The sequence below is a fragment of the Urocampus carinirostris genome, chromosome 13 (genome assembly GCF_059441175.1).
Source record: "Urocampus carinirostris isolate Australia breed hairy pipefish chromosome 13, RoL_Ucar_1.0, whole genome shotgun sequence".
NCBI lineage: Eukaryota > Metazoa > Chordata > Actinopteri > Syngnathiformes > Syngnathidae > Urocampus > Urocampus carinirostris.
This window is the reverse complement of record NC_142361.1, coordinates 23638790-23660495: the sequence shown is the minus strand read 5'-3', so window position 1 is coordinate 23660495 and position 21706 is coordinate 23638790. Positions and strand designations below refer to the sequence as shown.

At 38.2% G+C, this 21706-nt stretch overlaps 1 protein-coding gene across 1 annotated transcript; it reads left to right on the top strand.

The window, feature by feature from the left end:
• Positions 1–3859: 3859 nt before the first annotated feature.
• lhcgr (luteinizing hormone/choriogonadotropin receptor) lies at positions 3860–20925 on the top strand. The gene is made up of 11 exons (XM_088351408.1): positions 3860–6800; positions 6909–6980; positions 8993–9064; positions 10838–10912; positions 12401–12475; positions 12538–12615; positions 12687–12755; positions 14047–14121; positions 15909–16097; positions 16161–16208; positions 19354–20925. Exons 1-11 carry the CDS (start codon positions 6640–6642, stop codon positions 20414–20416), a joined length of 1977 nt encoding a protein of 658 aa, XP_088207534.1. The 5' UTR covers positions 3860–6639; the 3' UTR covers positions 20417–20925.
• The last annotated feature ends 781 nt before the right edge of the window (positions 20926–21706 follow it).

Genomic DNA, 21706 nt, shown 5'->3' with positions numbered 1-21706 from the left:
ATCAGAGTTCAGGGATTCAGGTATGTACTGTTTTTTCGACCATTTCCTTCTCTGACGACTTATGTCACCCACTCGGCTGCAGAAAATGGCTCGCAGCTAGTGTCTCATTGTTATCTGCTACTTCTTACTCCTTTTTTTCTATCTATCTATATAACTGGTCATTCATCACTCAGACATATTCTACTTTTTTCCACAGTTTCCTTTAATCTACTCTCACTTTCACATTTAACTTGGCAGAGGGGGGAAATCGAACTTGTGATCTCTTTGGTCCCACAACAACTGCTCTTCCTCCTAAGCCACTGGCGTTTTTAGGACCTACCACCCGCGATAAACGAGGGATTCATATCAAATAGGGTAAAAATCTATTGGTTTACCGGTATGAAAAAACCTCGCGAACCCGATTGGTATTTAACTGGGACTCTCACCCTGAACAAGAACTACATCAATTTCGCAGCTTGAGTGACATTTCACGTTAGCGCCTCAAGTCGTGTTTACGAGGCAATCTCAAGCGAGCGCTTAGAAGCTTTCGATTCCCACAATAGCTTCACTCCGATTGTGATTTGATGCTGAAGGTCCAATCCGCCAGGCAATAAAACACAAAAGCTCAACCGACGGTCCGATTTCCGTTAAGCGCCGCCTGAAAACGAGCTTTTCGCTAGCGACCGAAACAAAACAGGACGTCAACGCAAATTGCTTCTTCCGACACTTTCCGTAATGACTGCAAGCTGTTTGTTGTTGGGTTTTTGTTGTCGTTTTCGGCAAGGTGTTTATTTTTTTTTCATCAAACACCAAAAAAGAAATGCTGTCGGAGTCTGAAAGGTCAGCAAATTGTCATCGTGTCAATAAGTGAATAAAAATGGATTCTGACAGCATCCAATATAAAAGACCAAAAAAATATATCACCTTTATATCAGTAAAGTGACAGGGATTTTTGGGGACAAGCCTCTACTGGTCAAATAGATTAGGTGACAAGAAACAATAAAGACATCTCAAACATGGGAGAGAAAGATAGAAGTTGTGGTCATCGAATTTCATTTTCTGATTGACACCCCTCAATCGAAACAGAAGCTGCAGTTACACATTAAGTCAAAGGTGGCAGTCATGAGTAAAAACCTTTGAATCCAAACGTGTCCAAACTACAGCTTCAGGGCCATTTGTAGCCCAATAACCAGTTTTCTGTGGCCCAAATGATAGTTGAAACCGTAGCGAAAAAATTTTATAAGTGTTTTCAGCTTTTTTCAAAAATTTTATGATAAAAAGTTTAGAAATTAAATAAGGTTTATATTTGTAAAACTGATCACAGCAATCTTGATCAAAGCTTTGGAGGAGCAGATCCAGGAGAAAAAAAATGATTGGTCGGTGGTTGGTTGGTTGGTTGGTTGGTTGGTTGGTTGGTTGGTTGGTTGGTTGGTTGGTTGGTTGGTTGGTTGGTTGGTTGGTTGGTTGGTTGGTTGGTTGGTTGGTTGGGTGGTTGGGTGGTTGGGTGGTTGATTGATATGATTTTTTCTTGTATCTGCCAATAACTAGTCTTGATCCAACATCTCTGCAAGAAGATGAAATATATCCAAGTTTGGTAATATGTATTTATTTTCAATATACATGCAAACGTTTATATGCTCATGTTGTATTTCATTTTACATTTATTTATTTATAGACCATTTCATGAATTGGTTTTAACATGATTACAATTAAGGTAGAGTCATATATTATGTTTTATTTTTTGCCAATTTTGATAACTATCTTGATAAAAGTGAATGATTATATGATTAAAGAAATAAACAGATTACAGAAAATATAGCAATTGGAAATATATTGTTTGAGTTTTTACACGATACATATTATGAAAAAATTGTATTTATGGAGGGAAAACACACAAAGGGGAACTGGGAACAAGATTGTAACCAAAACAATAACAAATGATTGTTCTTGTTTTTTATTTTTTATTTTGTATTAATAAAATCATTATATTTTTACTATTTTAGTTTGGCAAGTCCAATTGAAAAGCCCAATGAGCTGTTTGTGACCCACAAGCCGTAGTTTACCTAACCCTGATCAAGCCAAATTGAATAATGGTCTAATTGTAAACACATACACTGCAATAAATATGATTTATATTAGTTTATGATTTGATTTGCATGTTTCAGTTATCGAACTGCAACATTTAAGAACAAATATTTTGATTAAATACAGCGTAAAAAGATATTCTTACCCTTTTGGCAGAAAAATATTATATATTTTTCTCATTTTTAGTTTTTCTCACGAAATAAGATAATCATTCTTAAATAGGCAATTGTGTTTTACCTAGCAGATGATACTTCATGTAAAACTATTTTTAACCCATATTACTAAAAAATACTACCCAATACTACTGACTTGTTTGCTTGTCTTTGTTTGTTTTAGTGAAATAATAATACTATTTAAAAATAAGAAACATCAGAAATAAATTGAGCAAAATTCTTGCCAATGATAAAGCTTTTTTTTTTCAGTTTTCACTTTGGAGTCAGGCAGCCCTTACTCAAATGACTTCAGTGTCACAGTTGCCATGCGCCCAATTGGCCCCGCCCGTGTGGTTCCAGCTGCAGCTCGTTGACGGATTGGCTTTCCGTCTATTTAAGCTCAGTGTTCACACTCTTTCTTTGTCAGTGACAACGAACCTCTGCCCCGCAAGACGTGGGTTTTGACTTGGTCCTGTTTTCTGTTGGTATTTCCTGTCTGGTATTGTGCCTGTTTATTTTGTCCTGTTTAATATCGGTTTCCAGTTTCGTTCCCGTCTAGTCTGTCCTTTTTTTATTTTCGATAGTCTGTCCTGTCCTGTTTGGTATCGACCCCATCCGTCCGATATCTACTCAAGCAATTGGTATCGATCTCGTCGGCCTCTGGCTTCCTATTATTCCACGCCAGACTGCTGCCTAACGTGCATGACTCCCCATTTCCCGTAAAATAAAAACGCTTGCGTGAGAAACGTCACGCATTTGGGTTCTGATTCTGTTCCGGTTCATGATATTCAGGTTATTTATAAAAGTCCCCTCAAGGATTTCCGGAAAGAAAAAAAACACAACTCAGCTCTATATTTTGGTTAAGTAACTCTTTCTTTTTTTTCTTAAAGCCATTACGTCTGTTGACGTCAATGATCAATTTTAACTGTGTCACAGCAATTGAGTTAATGTCATATTTTTTTTCTCTAACATCGTAGCCTCATTTTTATTTTCTACGATCATTCAAGTACGGAGGTTTTGTTGAGTTTGATGTTACGTTTGGGTCCATTATCACCCGGGGTCAACTTGTTATTTTTTTGAGTGGTTTTCAAGAGGAAGAGACGACTAAAGACCCCCCGGTTGGCTGTCATCTTTCCCCCCCGCCGACTAGGTCACGCTAAAAAAGTCATCTTGATCGTAACCTCTATTATGGGAGTTAATGCGTCATTAATAAGCATTTGTGTTTTTATTTTTTCATAACATTTAAAGTGAAAGTGTATAACAATTTACCCCGAAAGGTTGTTGTATTGGAGCTGAAGTGTGTGCGTTTGCAGAGGACAAACTACAGGGGCCCGAAGGATACCATTTCGCAAAATTCGGGAGCCTACATCCATATTTTCTTGCCTGAGCAAGGATAACTTTAAGTCAGTGACAACAAAAAACAAGCCTGCTTGATACCCCCGGGGTAGCTGAGAAGAGCCAATGGCTGGAGTTTGTCAGAGCTGGTGTAAGAGGCTAACTTTCTGGTTAGCGGGAGAAACTACTAAAAAGTACAATAAGAGATTGCAAGAACAAACATAACTATTTTACTCATTACAGCTAAAAAAATAGCAGCTAGCGGCTAGTCATAGCCTGCAGCCAAGAGGTAACATGAGTGACTGGAGAAGGAAACAGTGAAGAGAGTCAAATAATCTTGAATAACTCAAAAATGTGTGTTTGCCTGTTGTGGAAAGCGAGTGACACTAAATGGCGAAGCAAGAGCAACAAACAATAACAAAAGCTATCCCTGAGCCATGTGTCTTAGTCGAGTGGCTAGACAAGGAAACTGTGTAATAAGGCATCAGATGCCTGAATCACGGAACTTGCTGACATTCATTTGCATGACCAGGTGTGGAAGGCGAGTGGCACTGAAGGACGAAGCAGGAGAAACTGACAATTAGAATAGCGGATAGCGGCAAGCGGCTGTCTGTAGCCAAGTGGCTTACATGAGCGGCTAGAAAAGAAAACAGTGGGTAAATAAGTGGAAAATGCAATCGGCAACGTTCGCTTGTATGACTAGACGTCAAAAGCCAGTGACACTGAAGGACGAAGCAGGAGCAGCTCACAACAACAATAACAGATACCAGCAAGCCATAACTAAGATTCTAAAATGAGTAACTAGAGAAGGAAACATTGGGGAAACCTCGGTGGCCTTAAGTTGCATGACCAGTTGTGAAAGGTGAGTGAAACTGAAAGACACCGTAGGAGCCGCTAACAATAACAATAGCAGCTAGCGATGATGATCCATAACTCGCATCCAAGTGGCACAGAGTGGCTAGAGATGGAAACAGTGGGGGTAAAAAGTTGAAAAATGCCTAAATCATGGGACTAGGGTTCAGTTGGGTGCAGTGAGTTGCCGTCAAGTGCAACCCACCCCCAAAAAAATCTAGATATATATCCATCCATTATCTCATCCTCAGTAGGGTCGTGGGGGTGCTGGAGCCCATCCCAGCTGTCTTCAGGCAGTGGGCAGGGGACACCTAGAACTGGCTGCGAGCCAGTCGCTTGGGACCTTTTGTTCCCAAGACGAGCGCTCTTCCTCCTGAGCTAATGATGCCCAATGCGTGCATGTTTTTTGAATGCAGGAAGTAACTGGAGTGTCCGGAGGAAACCCCCGCAAGCACGGGGAGAACATGCAAACTCCGCACAGGAATGCTGGTAACTGGATTTGATTCCATGACTCAGAACTGTGCCACAGATGCGCTAACCATTCAGCCGCTATTTATATACATACACACACACACACACACACACACACACACATACATACATACATACATACATACATATATATATGTATATGTGTGTGTGTGTATGCTTATGATAGCACATCTGTTTTGCTTATTGTTTGAATCAATTGTGTTTTATTTAAATTAAACACGTATTTACTATGAGTACCGTATTTTCCGCACTATAAGGCACACCTTCAATGAATGATATATTTTTAAACGTTTTCCATACATAAGGCGCACCCCATTATAAGGCGCTATAAGTGCATGCTGGTTTAAGATCAGGTAATTGTGCAATTTTGTAATTGTAATCCTGTGCAGTCCTTCGAGACATTTTTGTGATTAAGGGCGTCATAAATAAATGTGACTTAACTTGACTTGGCTACAGTAGAAGATGTAGTTACGTTATGCAACCGTTAGATGGTGCCGCGCTAAAGGGAATGTCAACAAAACAGTCAGATAGGTCTGTCAAACTTTATTAATAGATAACAAACAAGCTTTCCACAACTCCATTCACTCCCAAAATGAATAAACAGCCGTTTTATTATTTTCTCTGAGGTAAAGCATTTTAGAGACACATCTTTAACATCTTTGAACAACAGCAAGGCATAACATTTTACTTTTCCTCCATTTAGTCAACACGCAAAAAAACATCTGATACTGTTATGGTAAATTAAACTTTAGTGCAATCGCAATATAGTGACACTCGTAATGTGCAAAGACAACAAGTGCAAAACAATAACAGTAAAGCAATAACATAATAACTGTAAAATGTAAAACGTTGTAGTGGGTTTTACATAATTCACCCATGGAACCATTGTTCAGTTAGCGAGATCCTAGGGGGACTCTTAATTCTGCCGGCTCGAGCCACTCTCGTGTTCGATTCATTAATGTTGAACTCTCTCGCTGCTGCTCTATTCCCGTGTTCTACTGCGTGACTGATCGCCTTGAGTTTAAACTCTGCGTTGTAAGCGTGTCTCTTAATAGGAGCCATTTCAGGGTCTTTATACAAACGCACAAATAAAAGAGAATCGTTGTTTAATATTTCCCAGTATGCACAGCTCACTTCTTCTTCTACGCGAAAAATGGAGTCGGTGGCTGCTTACCGTAAGTTGCGAGACCTTGTAATTCAATATTGATCCATATATAAGGCGCACCGGATTATAAGGCGCATAGTCAGGTTTTTTTAAAAAATCAGATTTTATGTGCGCCTTATAGTGCGGAAAATACGGTAACTATAAGATACACATTGGTGCTTTAGGGTTTTCCGATGGATTTTTTTATGATAGACTATTACATCAACAAGTACAGTAATTACTATTGTACTAACGGTGATCTTGACTTTTGAAGAATTTGTGGAGGCACATTTAAGGCGATACTCCGAGCTTTTAACTTGTCATTTCTCTGTGTTTAATTCCCGAGAGAAAGATAGCGAAAGCGCTATCGTGCTCCCCACCCACTCGCCGTCACAACTACTCCACTTTTTAGGCATCTCCTCCGGGTGGGCGGGCGACTCACATTCACGTGAGCTCTTGAAGGCAACACCGCCGATTTTAAGGAGGAAAGACGACCATTATGTATTTATTGATGTATTTATTTATAGCTTTTTCTTAAGCTTCGGATATAAATCTTTTTTGAATTTACAAAGAGATTTGTTGCAAGTCTTGATTTCACAAATGACCCCCCAGAAGCTCTGGGTTGTGGTTGCTTTGTGCGGCATCTTCTTCGTGGACCCCTATGAGGCGTTCAAGTGTCCGGAAATTTGCCGTTGCTCGGATTCGAGTTTACACTGCAGTAATAGAACTCAAATAGCTTCTGGGAGTGACGTCACCAAAATGTAAGTGTTTTTTTTTCTTCAAATTTTCCTTTCAGATTTGTATTTCATTTTGAAGTGAAAAAAAGAGAAGTCCAGATTAATCTTGGTTTTGTTTTGCACATTTTCCAGAATTCTGGAACATCTAGACCTGGAAGAACTTCCTACTCATGCATTCAAAGAACTGATCAAAATCAAATTAATGTAAGCTCTTGCAAATGGTCACTATGATAATTTTCTGTTATTTATGACTGCATTTTGTACAATTATGCATGAAAAGAAAAGCGAATAAGATGATAAAAGTCAATAGAGAAAAGAGGTCAGTGAAAGCTCCTATCAGAGAACAAAATAGCCAGGGACAAATCACTGTTTACCTTCCAAGGCGTCAATCTAATATTTTCATGTGGTCTTTTGACCTAGATTAGGCCTACAAACTTAACTTGACAAATAGAAAAGCCATTGTAGTAATTAAAGTGTACAAAACCCTTTTACTTGGTTTACCAGAAATGTTTGACTTTTTTTAGCCCATTTTTTTATTTTATCAACATTTTTATCAACATTTTTTATTTTACCAAAACAACATTTTGTTTATTCAATATGTATTTTACTAATTTTACCAAATATTTTTAGTTCCAATATTTCATTCTTATTTTATTACTTTAACAATATTTACGTTAAAAAAAAAGAAAGGTAAAGAAAGAAAAATGCGTAAATTATTACTTTAAGCATGCTTTTTATTTTACTACATGTGTACGTTATTACTCATTTTACAGTAATTTTGCTGGATTTATTTTTTTTATTCCACCAATTATTTTAATAGTTTTATTACTTTTTATTAATATTTTAATTCTATTATTTATTTTTTAAGAAAAAAAGACACATATACAAAAATGTATTTTCTTTCAAGAAAGTTTCAAAAGAATACTTATTTTCACCATCTTGAAACAGGAAAAGTGTTGTTATTTTTTCAGGAAAAAAACAAAATATATATTTAAAATAAAAAACAGATTTTTTTTTTCTAAATAAAGTAGGGAATATTCCTTGAAATAAACAAAAGGTTCTATCTTTAGCTGGATAATTTTGCTCATTTGAAGGATTATCACATTTATTAATTCCTAAAGAAAAAACAGCTTACTTGATTTTCCAGAAAATGTGGATTATTTTAGCATATTTTATGTTACCAATAATTTCTAATATTATTTTTAAAATGGTGCTTCTTATTGTGTGCTTATTTTCTTATTTTACCAAATATTTTAAATTTATGTATTATTTATACATTTTTACAAAATTTTGGAATAGTAAAAGGGAATACCTTAATTTTTATTTTAAGCATTTTTTTTAAATATATGTAGCTTTGTTTTTAAGCAAAAAAAAGTAAACTAGTACTTGTTTTTCTGAAAATATTTATTATTCTTAACATGTTTGTTTTTACCAATAATTTATAAATAGATTATTATCAAGAAAAAAAAGTAAATCTGTTATTTTAAGCCTCATTTCTCATTTTTACTATATTCTTAGCTTATTTTTTCAAGAAAAAATTAATATTTATTCTCTTTATCTTAAAATCAAGCAACCTTGTTTTTTTCTGGGAATCTTCAAAACTCTTAAAAAGCAAACTTTTCTTATCAAGCAGTATGTATTTTTCTAAACCTTTTGAGAGATATTCCTTAAAAAAAAAGCAAAAATTTCCGCCATCAGCTAGATGAGATAATTATACATACTTTTTGTCTATCTCTTTCTTATTTTGTTCAACGGCAAGATAAAAAAAAACTCCAACTCATAAAAATGTTTTGCAACTAAGCAAAAATAGTACATTTTTTTTGCAGTGTAAGCAGCATGAAATAAAAATATTTTTTTTACTAGCAACCATTTTGCCTGCAATTGTTGGTTAGAAATGACATCATGGTTCACAACCAATCACAGCTCACCTGTTTTCTGAAGCTGAGCCGTGATTGGTTATCATCTGTGTTAATACCGCTTGTGATGTCATCAGCCTCAAAATGGCCGCACCGCAGGATATAAACAAGCTGTTATTGTTATCCAAATGAATTGACTCTAAAAATGAGTGCACAATAATAAAACGAGAAGGCCGAGTTATTATAATTGGGAACAGCTTTAATGACCATTCATGATTAACATTTATATTATTTGTATTATTATTATTATCTTTCAATTATTGTATGAACCTAACATGTATGTTTCTGTTTGTGTCGCAGTAAAATTGAATATAGCACAGCAAAACGGATCCGGAGTCACGCTTTCTTTTCTATCCATAACCTGCGAAACATGTACGTATATTATGTGTGTGTGTGTATATATATATATATATATATATATATATATATATATATATATATATAATGTGTGTGTGTGTGTGTGTGTGTATACATCATAGTGTCATGTCCTGCACGATTGTCATGGCGCCCAGCTGGCCCCACCCCTTGACACCGGCTGAGACCCATTGGACTGATTGCTTTTGGAGTACTTAAATGCTCCTTTTGGGACTGCCTGTTGCCAGACCATTGCTTTACCTTAATGAAGGCCCGTTCATGCCTGTTTGATCTGTGTAATGCCTAGTTTGTAATTTTGATTGCCTTTGAACCTGTTTTGTTTTGGGTCCGTTTGTGTGTTGGACAACTTTTATTTTTTAATTAAAGTGACAGATCGGCTACGCAAATGAGTTCCGACTTCCTGCTTCCCGGTCCGTTTCGTGACACAAGGATAAAAAGATCAATAAATAAAAGGAAAAAAATAAAGAAAAATATACTGTATAAACAAGAGTATAAATCAATGCATATGAGGATATATAAAGATTAATGCACATGCATGCATATTTTGAAAGAGAGAGAGAAAGAGAGAAAGACACAGAAAGAAAGAGAGAGAGAAAGAAAGAAAGAGAGAAAGAAAGAGAGAAAGAAAGAAAGAGAGAGAGGGAGAGAGAGAAAGAGAGAGAGGGGGAAAAAGAGAGGGAGAGAGAGAGAGAAAGAGAGAGAAAAAGAGAGAAAAAAAAGAGAGAGAGAGAGAGAGAGAGAGAGAAAGAGAGAGAGCTATGGAGTGAAAAAGGGAGGTAGATAGGTTGGGTAGGTGGATAGGTAGATATATACTGCAGATAGTTAGGTATGGAGAGAGAGTTACGGAGGGAGAGAGAGAGATAAGGAGGGACAGAGGTATGGAGGGAGGGAATGAGGGAGTGAGGGATGGTGGTAGATAGGTATAGACGTTATATACATATGAGAGAGTGAGAGGGGGTGGGTAGGTTGGCTAGATAGAGAGATATAGATATAGAGATAGATAGGAGTATGCAGGAAGTGAGGGAGAGGGAGATAGATTGGTAAGGAGGGAGGGAGATAGGTATAGAGAGGGGGGTAGGTAGGGAGGGAGAGAGAGAGAAGTCGGTAGGTGGATAGGTAGATAGAGAGGTATAGAGAGGGGGGGAAGTAGGGAGGGAGAGGGAAGTCGGTAGGTGGATAGTTATATAGGTAGGTAGTGAGTGAGGTTCGGGAGGTAGGTAGGTTGGCTAGGTAAATGGATAGATAGATAGATAGATAGATAGATAGATAGATAGATAGATAGATAGATGCAGTAGATAGCTAGAAAGCTAGATAGATAGATAGATATAGAGAGAGGCGGGGTAGGTAGGGAGGAAGAGAAAGGTGGATAGGTACAAAGATAGATGGGTGGATGGATAGAAAGAAAATATAAAAAAGCTCAACAAGGCAAACAACGTGTTTTTCTCGTCTTTTCTTTCTTTTTCATTTCATATTCAAGCCCACTTGTTTTTTAGGGAGTGCACATAACTGATCACGCTTCACCACGCACAAGACGGCCTCCTTAAAGAGTGGCAGCGTTTTGTTTTATGACCTTTTTCGGAGTTTCTGTAATAAAAGTGAAAAATAACAACAAGAATCCAAGGGGCTGGCATGGATGTTTTTTATGACATGACGTTGCTTCTTCAGACTTTTAATCACCTCAGCTGTAACGTCATTTATTTTTGTAAAGCTAACTTTTTGATGTGGCAATTTACTAAAACACTAAAACAGAGTGTCTTTCTCTCTTTGCAGCATTCTAAAAAACCTTAAAAATCTGAGGACCATCGAAAAAGGGGCCTTCACCGATTTGCCTGATCTGAATCATTTGTTAGTATATCCTCTTTCGATTTCTTGAATATTTATCCAGCACCTAAAATTTGTGTTTTGAGGCAGTTAGTAAAAAAGCGGAAAGCGGTTTAAACAGTGGAGTGCACAAATAGACTCTAGTTGGTCCTGAAGCTCTTGCCTCTTTGCATGAGCAAAAATATATATATATATTTTTTTAAAAAGTAAAAGTTTGTTTGAAAAAAAACAATGTTGCTGCTTTTTAATGAAATTGTAGATATAAAAGTCCAGTAGGTTTTCAATTGTACGGAGATCATTTTTTATTAAATTCCTTATTGGAAATAATTGAAATGCCAAATATTTCACAAAGAAAAATACCCTTTTTCCCCTCATGTGACAAGTTATTCCCTAACACTAAGACTGTTTGGTTAAAACATTATAATTATTTATTAACAAAAGCAATTGTGACATAATTCAAATGTTTAAGGCTTAGTTATTTCGGCTAGTTGTATGGTTTATTTTTTTGAATTTTCTTTTTCAGCACAATAGACAATATTTCCAAAACAACAGAAAAATATTTCCAAAAGCAGAAAATAAATATTTGGAAAAACTAGAAAAAATATTTAGGAAAAGAGAAAAAAAAATGGAAAAAAAAATGTGGAGAAACTTGAAAGAATATTCTGAAACACAAAACAAATGAGTTATCTGTCCCTGTGTGCCCTGCGATTGGTTGGCAAACCAGTTCAGGGTGTCCCCTGCCCACTGCCCGATGATTGCTGGGATGGGCTCCAGCACCCCCGCGACCCAACTGAGGATAAGCGGGGCAGCTAATGAGATGAGACAAAACAAATGTGTTTTTAAAAAACTAGGGAGTGGGGGGGAATCCCAAAACAGGAAAAAATAGGTTTTAAGAAAATAATTACTTGTATTTTTGTACGTTCCAAAAACATGCATGTCAGGTTAATTGGCCGGTCCAAATTGTCCCTAGGTGTGAATGAGCGGGTGAGTTGGCAACCAGTTCAGGGTTTCCCCTGCCCACTACTTGAAAATAGCTGGGATGAGCTCCAGCACCCCCGCGACCCTACTGAGGATAAGTGGTGCAGATAAGGGATGGATGGATGGATGGATGGATTTAAAATGGGAAATTCCATTTTTGGAAGGGGAAAAACGAAATTAAGAAACACTAAAGAAACACTGCAAAAACATTTTTTTAAAAATGCGTACATGTGTTTATAAAGAAATTGAAACGAGAAATTAAATATGTTGAAAACAGAAAAAACAGATATTGTAACTAAAAAAAAAAAAAAAAGCAAAAAAAAAATCAGAAAAGCATGAATCTAAAAAAATGTAAATGGAATATGCTTCCCAAGCTTAATACTCGGGAAAAAAGGCTAAAAGGGTAAGAAAGTGAGTTAAAGCAAACAGCCGAGCCGAGGGAAGAAAATTCAAGCGAATCAGATTGAATTGTACATGAGATAAAGTTCTTTTTACGATGTATTCTACTGATGTCTTTAATCGCATTTTTTACAGGTACATTTTTGGCACCGGGGTGACACACTTCCCAGATTTGTCCACAATCTCCTCCTTGGCTTTCCCGTTCAGCCTGTAAGTCACATGATTTCAGCCCAAAAAGTCGAAAATTCATATTTATGGACCCAATTCTGCAGAAAACTGCAAGCCAACATGGCTATCGAAAACATCCCGGCTAACTCCTTCAACGGGATGACCAATGAAACCAGTGACATGTGAGTCGAAGTCTTAGAAACAGTTTTCATGATTCTATCCTATTCTCAAGAGTCAATGTTGACCTTGACAGAAGCTTGGTCGGAAGCGGTTTCAAGGAAATCAAACCGCACGCCTTCAACGGAACCTTCATCGGCGATTTGTGAGTTTTTACGATTTTCACGCACTAAAGGCCCGTCTTTCGATTTAATTACGAGTGCTCCGAGTTTCTAATCGTGAAATAGAGCAAACAAAGGGTAGGCAAAGACTAAACAAAGACGGTATGTACCGTTGTTTCCTCGCCCTTGTAGATGCCGATGAGGATACGCTTCATGTTTTTGTCGACTTGGAATTTGCATAGCATACTGAATGGGGCAAAAAGATATGCTAAACAAATATTTATATCATCATATCCAATGATTTGTAATCCATTCGGATCACTGGAAATACTTTAGAATTTAACAGCTGGTAAAAGAAAAATTAAGAATGATTTTTAGCTGATATCTGCCTGGATTTTTTTTAACTATTATTTATTGATTCATTATGTTTTTAACATTTTTATTTATTTTTGACGTATCATTTATTTTAATTGATTATTTAAAGCAATGCTTCTCAATTATTTCCTCTCAGAAAACCTCTTGCAAGTGAGAGTACTACTGCCCCCTAGTGTAGTGGAGGTGCAATTACACTTTATTCTAGGATAGTTTAAAAAAAACTTCAAAAAGGTCAAACAGAGCCCCCAAAGGGAAGCCCGCCCTCCTATTTGAAAACTACTGATTTAAGGCTTTAAATCCATTCAAAACTGAATTTACAAGAAGGTTAAAAAAAATAATAATGTTTATTGTTATTACTACCTTTCAAATTTTTTTAGCTTATTTTTTATTTTACTGTTTCTTTGTAATCTTCTTATCAATATGTTTTACTACATTTAAGTACATTCCAAACAATTAGAGTAAAATATGCAACATTTCTGCTAAATCGGGTGAGAATTTTTGTATTGTAATTGCACATAGTATTATTGATTTTTTTACTCTGTTTTTCTTTTTTTTTAGAAATTATCTTGAACTGTATTATTAGTTTTCTATATTTAAGTAAGATATAATACAAACATTATTATTGTAAATCTTACTTTTCTTTACAAAACAAAAAGATAAAAAAAAGAAAAAAAAGTTAATACATTTTTCACCGTCTTGAAAACAGGCAAATTTGTTTTTATAGAAAATTCTGCTCATTTAAAATCTCAAAATTGTTCCTTATTATAATTATTATTATTATTTAGAATTATATTATTTTTTGTATTATTAAGCAAAATCTTAAAAAATGAATTCGTCTTTGATGTCTTATTTTTACTTTACTTCAATGGGAACTTTTTGAGTAAAAAAAGTAGAATGAAAAATGTATTGGGCAAAATGTTCCCATACTCCTTATGTGTCACTCTTTTTCTACATTTACAGAGATTTAAAACACAACAGAAATCTGCGCAACATCCCAGAAGACGCTTTTGAGGGCGCCCGGGGCCCGCTTTTTCTGTGAGTTTGAAAAACTAATTTTGTGTACAACTCGTAATGGCCAAGATCTTTTGCACATTAAAGACAGGAGAAGAGGAGACAAGGACCAAGTTGTGCTACTACTTCTATAGAATATCAAAATATATTCTCATGACAAACGTACCGTAAATTCCGGACTATATAAGCAGTGACTTTTGCACAAGCTTTCAACCTTGTGGCTTATGCAATGATGGGGCTAATGTTTGCATTTTTTTCCAACGGCCGCCAGGGGGCGCCTAAGCAGTAATGGTAAGGGTGAGACAGGTGGAATATATGTATCGAGGAAGACACGTGCTTTAGTTTTATGGTAAGAGGGTGATGTTAGGGGAGGTTTACGTATTAGGGGTTAGGGTTAGGTTTAGGGGGTAAAGATTAGTGGTTAGAGCAGTGCTTCTCAATTTCTGTCATCCCCCTCCCTCAGAAGAAGAAGTAATCCTCACACGCCCCTCCAAGAAATTATTATTTTTTTCATGGGGTCACTCAAGGGTCTAATATGAAATGCTTATACACTGTGTTATATGTGCAGCGTGGACTCGTAGAGGTTAAATGCAAACAAAACACTGCCAATGGAGCGCCACTGCTCCCTAGTGTAGTGGAGGTGCAATTGCACTTGATTCTTTGGAAAGTTTAAAAAAAAAAAAAAAAGATTATCAAACCTCACACGCCCCCAGGAGGGACCCGCCCCACTATTTGAGAACCACTGAGCTAGAATTAGGGGAGGTTTGGGGTCATTATTAGGGTTCATCAAAGCGGTGCCGCCGCAAGCGGCAGCCTTTGCAGCAGCTCCGTGCTATTTCGCAATTTTTGTGATTTATTGTTTTAAGTGTCTTCTTCTATCTTAGGTGTTTTTCGTTTCGTTTGATAACTACACTTTGGATTACTTTGTATCCTATCGTTATGGGTTTTAGCGCACAAAAATGCGTTTATTTGAGGAATCAACTTCTTCCCTGAAGAATTCTCGTGGCGGCGTGGTGAGAGGGCCCTATGGCGGATTCAGTGCCGGAGCTAAAGCTAAGCGGCTAGCGGCGTTATAAGTCTTCGGTACCGTCTGTAATCATGGTAAATGTGAACTCTCTACCGAATAAGACTGACGAACTGGCTGTGCTGGTGAAAAACATGAAAGCGTACAGGGAGTGCAGTTTGCTGTGTTTTACGGAAACGTGGAGCTACCCAGAGCTATCCGGAGATACACGGAGCTATCCAGCTTCAGCGCTGTTAGGGACAGAGACCCAAAAGCCTGCGGGAAGCGGAGAGGAGGTGGACTCGCTATCTACGTGAACGCGAGGTGGTGTAACCCTGGGCACAATTTCCATCTGCTGGAGGGACGTCAAACTTTTGGCCTAGCGTGTGACGTCATCCACTCCGCTGTTGCTAAACTACAACACAGCACCCCGAGGCCATCCTGTTAATTTGTTAATAAACAACAAAGGAGACTGCTGGAAGTGTGAATTTCCCTTCGGGGATGAATAAAGTGTCTATCTATCTATGTTCGGAGTTAGGGTAAAGTGGTTAGGATTAGGGTTACAGTTGATGGTGAGGGGTTTGGGCAGGGATTAGCGGCAGTTTAGGGTTTAGTGTTAAAGTAAGGGGGTTAGGATTAAGTTTAGGCTTTAGTGTTAGGGGTAAGGGTTAGGGGGTTAAAGATGAATAACGTTGACGTCATATTTAGCTATTATATTATCGTATATACCCGGGTTCAAACCCAAGTACGTCCATCCAGAAAGTATTACACAACGGCAGACGTCACAAATGATGTATTCGTGCTCCAGGGACGTGTCCTTCACGGCTTTGAGCTCGCTTCCCCGCAAAGGTTTGGAGCAGGTGAAGCGCCTTCGAGCAACGTCGGCGTTCGCCCTCAAACGCCTCCCTCCCATCGACAGTTTGGTGCAGCTCGCCGAGGCCGAGCTAACCTACGCTAGCCAATGTTGCGCTTTCCGAATGTGGTACAGCAAACACAGGTAAACTATTCGCATGTGTGAAGATCGATATGGGTAATATGAAGCCAGGTTTGCTGTTTGCAGACAGGAAGCCCTGGAGAATCCCTCACCGTACTGTGATTGGTTCTACAGGTAGGTTTTTCAAATTCAAATCATTGACATTGTAAAAAAAATAGAAAGAAAACACTTGTGCATGATTATACTCTTCTTTTAAATAATGATCATGCAATCTGAAAATGAATCATCAAAATGAGAGAAATGACTTGCCATCATGTCAGATTGATTTTAAGTATAGTTTTTTGGGTTTTCAATTGGGAAACAAATATATATAGCAATAGTGATTTTCAAAAGAGGGAAAAATAAGAAAAAGAATACATCATGAATGAATGTTTATGTACAGTGGCGTGCGAGACTATTTGGCACCTTTGAGCTTTGGCTACATTTCAGACTTCAAACATAAAGATATAAAACTGTAATTTCTTGTGAAGCATCAACAATAAGTGGTACACAATCCGAAAGTGGAACACACTTTACAGGACATTTTAAACTTTTTTAACAAATAAAAAACGAAAAAGCGGGTGTGCAAAATGATTCAGCCCCTTTACTGTCAGTGCAGCAAACTCTGTCCAGAAGTTCAGTGAGGATCTCTGAATGATTCAATGTTGATCTAAATGAATAACAATGATAACTGGAATCCGTTTGAAGTCTTAAATGTGGCAAAAGGTCACAAAGTTCAAGGGGTCCAAATAGTTTCGCAAGCCATTGTACATAGTATATAAAATAAGATTACGTTTACAATTTTATGATTTGTTCAGAAACTATTGAATAGCTATTTATTTGGTAATATTTTCTTATAATTGATATCTACGGATTAATGTTTGAAATATATTTGATGAATAAAAAGTAACACAGGAAATACATTTTAAATGACCAATTTGTTACCTTTTCATTTTTTTCTCATTTATTACAATTTAAGCATTTTTTTTTTCGTTTTTTAATCATTTTTATTATATTTTTGATATTTTTTTAAATATTTGTTTCATTTAAAAATATCTCAAATCTACAACTTGAAAGATGAGTTTACAATGAGGAAATTATTAGTCGCAGACCATAAAAAACTCAAAATAACAAATCCAATTGATTATTTGTTAAATTTTTTCTTTTTGATACGTAAAATTTTGTCATTTATTTAAAAATATCCATATACTTGTAAAGATAAGTGTGTACCTTATTTGAGGAAATATTAGTCGCAAAAAACAATTTTGAATGACCTAATCTATATGTTGATCATGTTTTAAATATTTTCCTATATATTGTAAAAAAAAAAATGGTTTTATAGGTTTGTTTTTTTATATATATAATATTTTGTCGTTTATTTAAATTGTTTTGAAAAACATTTAAAATTCACAGTTTTAAAAATAAGCGTGTAATTTATTTAAATGATTATTCGTAACATAGAAAAAAAATCACAAAATGGCTGCCAAGAGGGATTGAAAACTTCTAGCTTTGGTTACTCATTTTCCACAGTATTTATTGATGTATTTTGTTTTAGAGGAGACACGACCAAGTTGTGCTACTACTTCTAGAAAAAAGCATTCAATATATTTTAATGAGGAACATAAATGCTTCCAATTATTTCTCTATAACAACCAATGTTGGGCGACTGGTGTTTACTTTGGTCTCCAGTGCCTTACGCACATTACAAAGAGGTAGAGAGTTGACACGACCAGGTTGTGCTACTACCTCTATACTGTAGAAAATCAAGATATATTCTAATGAGAAATATAAATGCTTAGAATCTTTTTAACAAGAAGTGTTGAGCGACTACTGATGAGTGAGCTCTCCAGTGCCTCGCACATATTACAGAGAGGTAGAGGGGAGACACGACCAAGTCGTGCTAGTACCTCTATGGAAAATCAAGATAGCATTTATGTTCCTCTTGAGAATCTTAGAATCTTTTTAACAAGAAGTGGCAAGCAGGTGGTGAGTGAGCTTTCCAGTGACTCGCACATATTACAGAGAGGTAAGGGGACACACGACCAAGTTGTAATGAGGAACATAAATGCTTAGAATCTTTTGGTGTTAAGCGACTGCCTTACACACATAACAGAGAGGGAGAGAGGAGAAACGACCAAGTCTGACTACTTCTGCAGAAAATCCAAATATTTTCTTGTGAGTTACATAACAAGTGGTGTTGAGCAACTGCTCTGGTGTATCCCGCACATTAACGGAGAGGTAGATGGAGACACCACAAAGTTGTGCTACTACTTCTAAAAAAAAAAAAAAGATCTAAATATATTGTAATGAGGAACATAAATGCTTCAAATTATTTACTTAAAACAATGTTGAGCCTAGCTCTTGCTCTCCAGTGCCTTACGCACATTATGAAGCGGTAGAGTGGAGAAACGACCAAGGTGTGCAACTACCTCTATAGAAAATCTATATTCATTCATGAGAAACATAAATGCTTCGAATCTTTTTAACAAGAAGTGTTGAGCGACTGGTGACGAGTAAGCTCTCCAGTGCCTCACACACATTACAGAGAGAGAGGGGGGAGACGCAACCAAATTGCTTGTCTACTTCTGCAGAAAATCTGAATATTTAGTGAGCCTCTTACAAGTAGTGTTAAGCGACTTCTCCAGTGCATTTCGCACATTACGGAGAGGTAGAGGGGAGACACGACCAAGTTATGCCACTACCTCCATAGAAAATCAAAAAATATTCTCATGAGGAACATAAATGCTTCGAATCTTTTTAACAAGAAGTGGCGAGCGACTGGTGAGTGAGCTTTCCAGTTCTTCGCACATATTACAGAGACGTAGAGGGGAGACACGACCAAGTTATGCCACTACCTCTATAGAAAATCAAGAAATATTCTCATGAGGATCATAAATGCTTACAATCTTTTAGTGTAAAGCGACTGCCTTACACACTTAACAGAGCGGGACAGGGGAGAAACGACCAAGTGTGACTACTTCTGCAGAAAATCCAAATATTTTCTTGTGAGCTACATAACAAGTGGTGTCGAGCAACTTCTCTGGTGCTACTACTTCTATAGAAAATATATATTTTATTGCTGAACATAAATGCTCAGAATGATTTTAAGAGGTAGTTTCGGGCAACCGCTGTTGGGTGAGCTTTCCAGTGCCTCTAACACAATATGTTTATGATGAGAGAAATCATTAGAAGTATTCAAATATTCATCCAGTAAGTAAAATGAAAGAAAAACAAGACGAATCGAGAAATGTGAATGACCATCAACTGAACTCTCTGGCAGCACGTACGGTCGGGACCCGGCCCTCTACGCCAAAAACCCGCAACTGGAACATCTGTGCCCGAGCAACGCCAAAATCAACTGCACCCCCAAAGACGACGACTTCAACCCCTGCGAGGACCTTTTGGGCCCCGTCTTAGGGGACGCCACCTGGTTGATCGCCGGCTGCACCGTCCTGGCCAACCTGACCGTTTTGGGGGCGCTATTGCTCTCCCGCTCCAAACTCACCATCTCCCGCTTCCTGATTTGCAACCTAGCGTTAGCCGACTTGTGCATGGGCCTCTACCTGACGCTGCTCGCCGGCACGGACGGCATCTCCCGGGGAGAATACTACAACCACGCCGCCGATTGGCAAACGGGCCCCGGGTGCGACCTCTCGGGCTTCCTTAGCATGTTCTCCAGCGAGCTTTCCGTCTACACGCTAACGGTGATTAGCGTAGAGCGCTGGCACACCATCGCTAACGCTATGGATCGGAATAAGCGTCTCACCGTGCGGCAGGTGGCGGTCGTCATGGCGATAGGGTGGGTTTTCTCTACTCTGGTGGCTCTGCTGCCCCTAGTGGGCGTCAGCAGCTACGGCAAGGTCGCCGTTTGCCTCCCGATGGACGTAGAGGCGTGGTCGTCTCGAGCTTACGTGCTAACCGTGCTCTCGCTGAACGTGGCGGCTTTCCTCGCCGTGTGTTTGTGCTACGTTTGTATTTACCGGAGCGTTGGGCACCCGGCACCCGCCGACCGTCGCGGCGATGCTAAGCTCGCTAAACGGATGGCGGTGCTGGTTTTTACCGATTTCCTGTGCACGGCGCCGATCTCTTTTTTTGCTATCTCCGCCGCCGCGCGCAAGCCCTTAATCACCGTGTCGCACTCCAAGATCCTCCTCATTATTTTTTATCCGATCAACTCTCTTTGCAACCCGTTTTTGTATACGATCGTTACTCGGGGATTCAGGAAGGAGGTGCGCCAGCGCCTACAAGGGTGGAAAAACACGATAGCGGCGTTTAAAGGGAAAGGCCCGCAGTTTGCGTTTTATCTGCACCCGCATAACGCACAGCGAGACACCTCGCTTTAGCCTCCGTGTCACTAGAGGGAGCCGTAGAGAACCAGAAAGGAAGATACAGCCTCCTGCCAGTTTACACAGTTCAAGGTACACTGATCCCGTCTTGGGAAAGTACAGCCTGGCAGTGCCCATCCCTCTCAAGCTGTTTTTTTGGGGTTAGGATCTGCTACCCCCGCATGAAACAGTACCGTTTCCCATGGTTACCAATAGTAGAAGTCTTCTAATCTGACTAAAATACAACACCTTCATTATCTGGTCGCCGTTGTTTTCCTGTATAAGGTGTCGTAATACTGCAGTTAAAACATCAAGTTGACTCACAAAACATAACGTGTTCAAGAGGGAAACGTTCTCCAAAAAGAGGCATTCAAGGTACACCATATCAGAACGTATTTTCAAAAGCTTAAGGCTTTAAACGGGCTTGCACTTATTTGGGGAAGCTTATAGAGGTATGCACAGACGGACATTGGGTGGTGCTAAAGCCCATGCCAAGCTGCCCTTTTTACCGTTTTTTCTAGTTCTTTTTTAAATAAACCTTGGTCAACCCAACCTTGAAAATCAGACCTGTACTTTACTCCAATGAATAACTGCAGTGACTCCTCGCCTTCAAAGAGAATCAACTCCACCCCAAAGTTGAAAAAAGGTCAAAGACCCTGCTTTGAGTTTTACCTTCAACCCAATAACGCCCAGCAGAACAGCTCGCTTTTGTCTCCATACCACTAGAGGGAGCCGTAGAGAACCAGAAGAGAAAATCCGTCATCCTGCCAGTTCACACGGTTCACAGTTCATAGATCCTTGAACTATCTAGGTCGTCGGGGCACCACTTCCTGTGGTGTGTCCTGGGCAAGTAGGCTGTCAAACTGCAGTTACATCATCAATTTGACTCTTAAAATCACAGCATGTTTAAGAGGGAAACGATCTTGGTGGAAACAAAATCAGGGCATTCAAGGTACACCGTAGCAGTACGTATTTTGATAAACTCACGATTTTTAAAGGTTTTCTTGGTAAGCCTACAAACAGCAGTGGGAATATATAGACATTAGGTGGTGCTAAAACTCATGTTCATGCCATTCTGGACCGTTTTCATTTTGAATAAATTTCACTGAGGTACTAAGGTTGCGCTGTGTATATAGCAACCCCTTGTGGTTCAAAAATACTTTTTAAACAATAGGAAAAAAATGAATGTTCCATCTCAGTTTTTCAAAGGCTCATAGGTTTAGAAGTTTGCAATTTAATTAGACACCTTGAAACGCTTTCAGAAGTTAAGAAGTCTCGCCGCCATCTTACTACTACTGAAGCGCTGAT

What these genes read in the sequence shown, in the direction of transcription:
- lhcgr (XM_088351408.1), top strand. Translation starts at nt 6,640, where the DNA reads ATGACCCCCCAGAAGCTCTGGGTTGTGGTTGCTTTGTGCGGCATCTTC. An exon ending in GGGAGTGACGTCACCAAAAT is followed by an intron (nt 6,801 to 6,908) that starts GTAAGTGTTTTT and finishes CACATTTTCCAG; the next exon opens with AATTCTGGAACATCTAGACC. An exon ending in TACTGTGATTGGTTCTACAG is followed by an intron (nt 16,209 to 19,353) that starts GTAGGTTTTTCA and finishes ACTCTCTGGCAG; the next exon opens with CACGTACGGTCGGGACCCGG.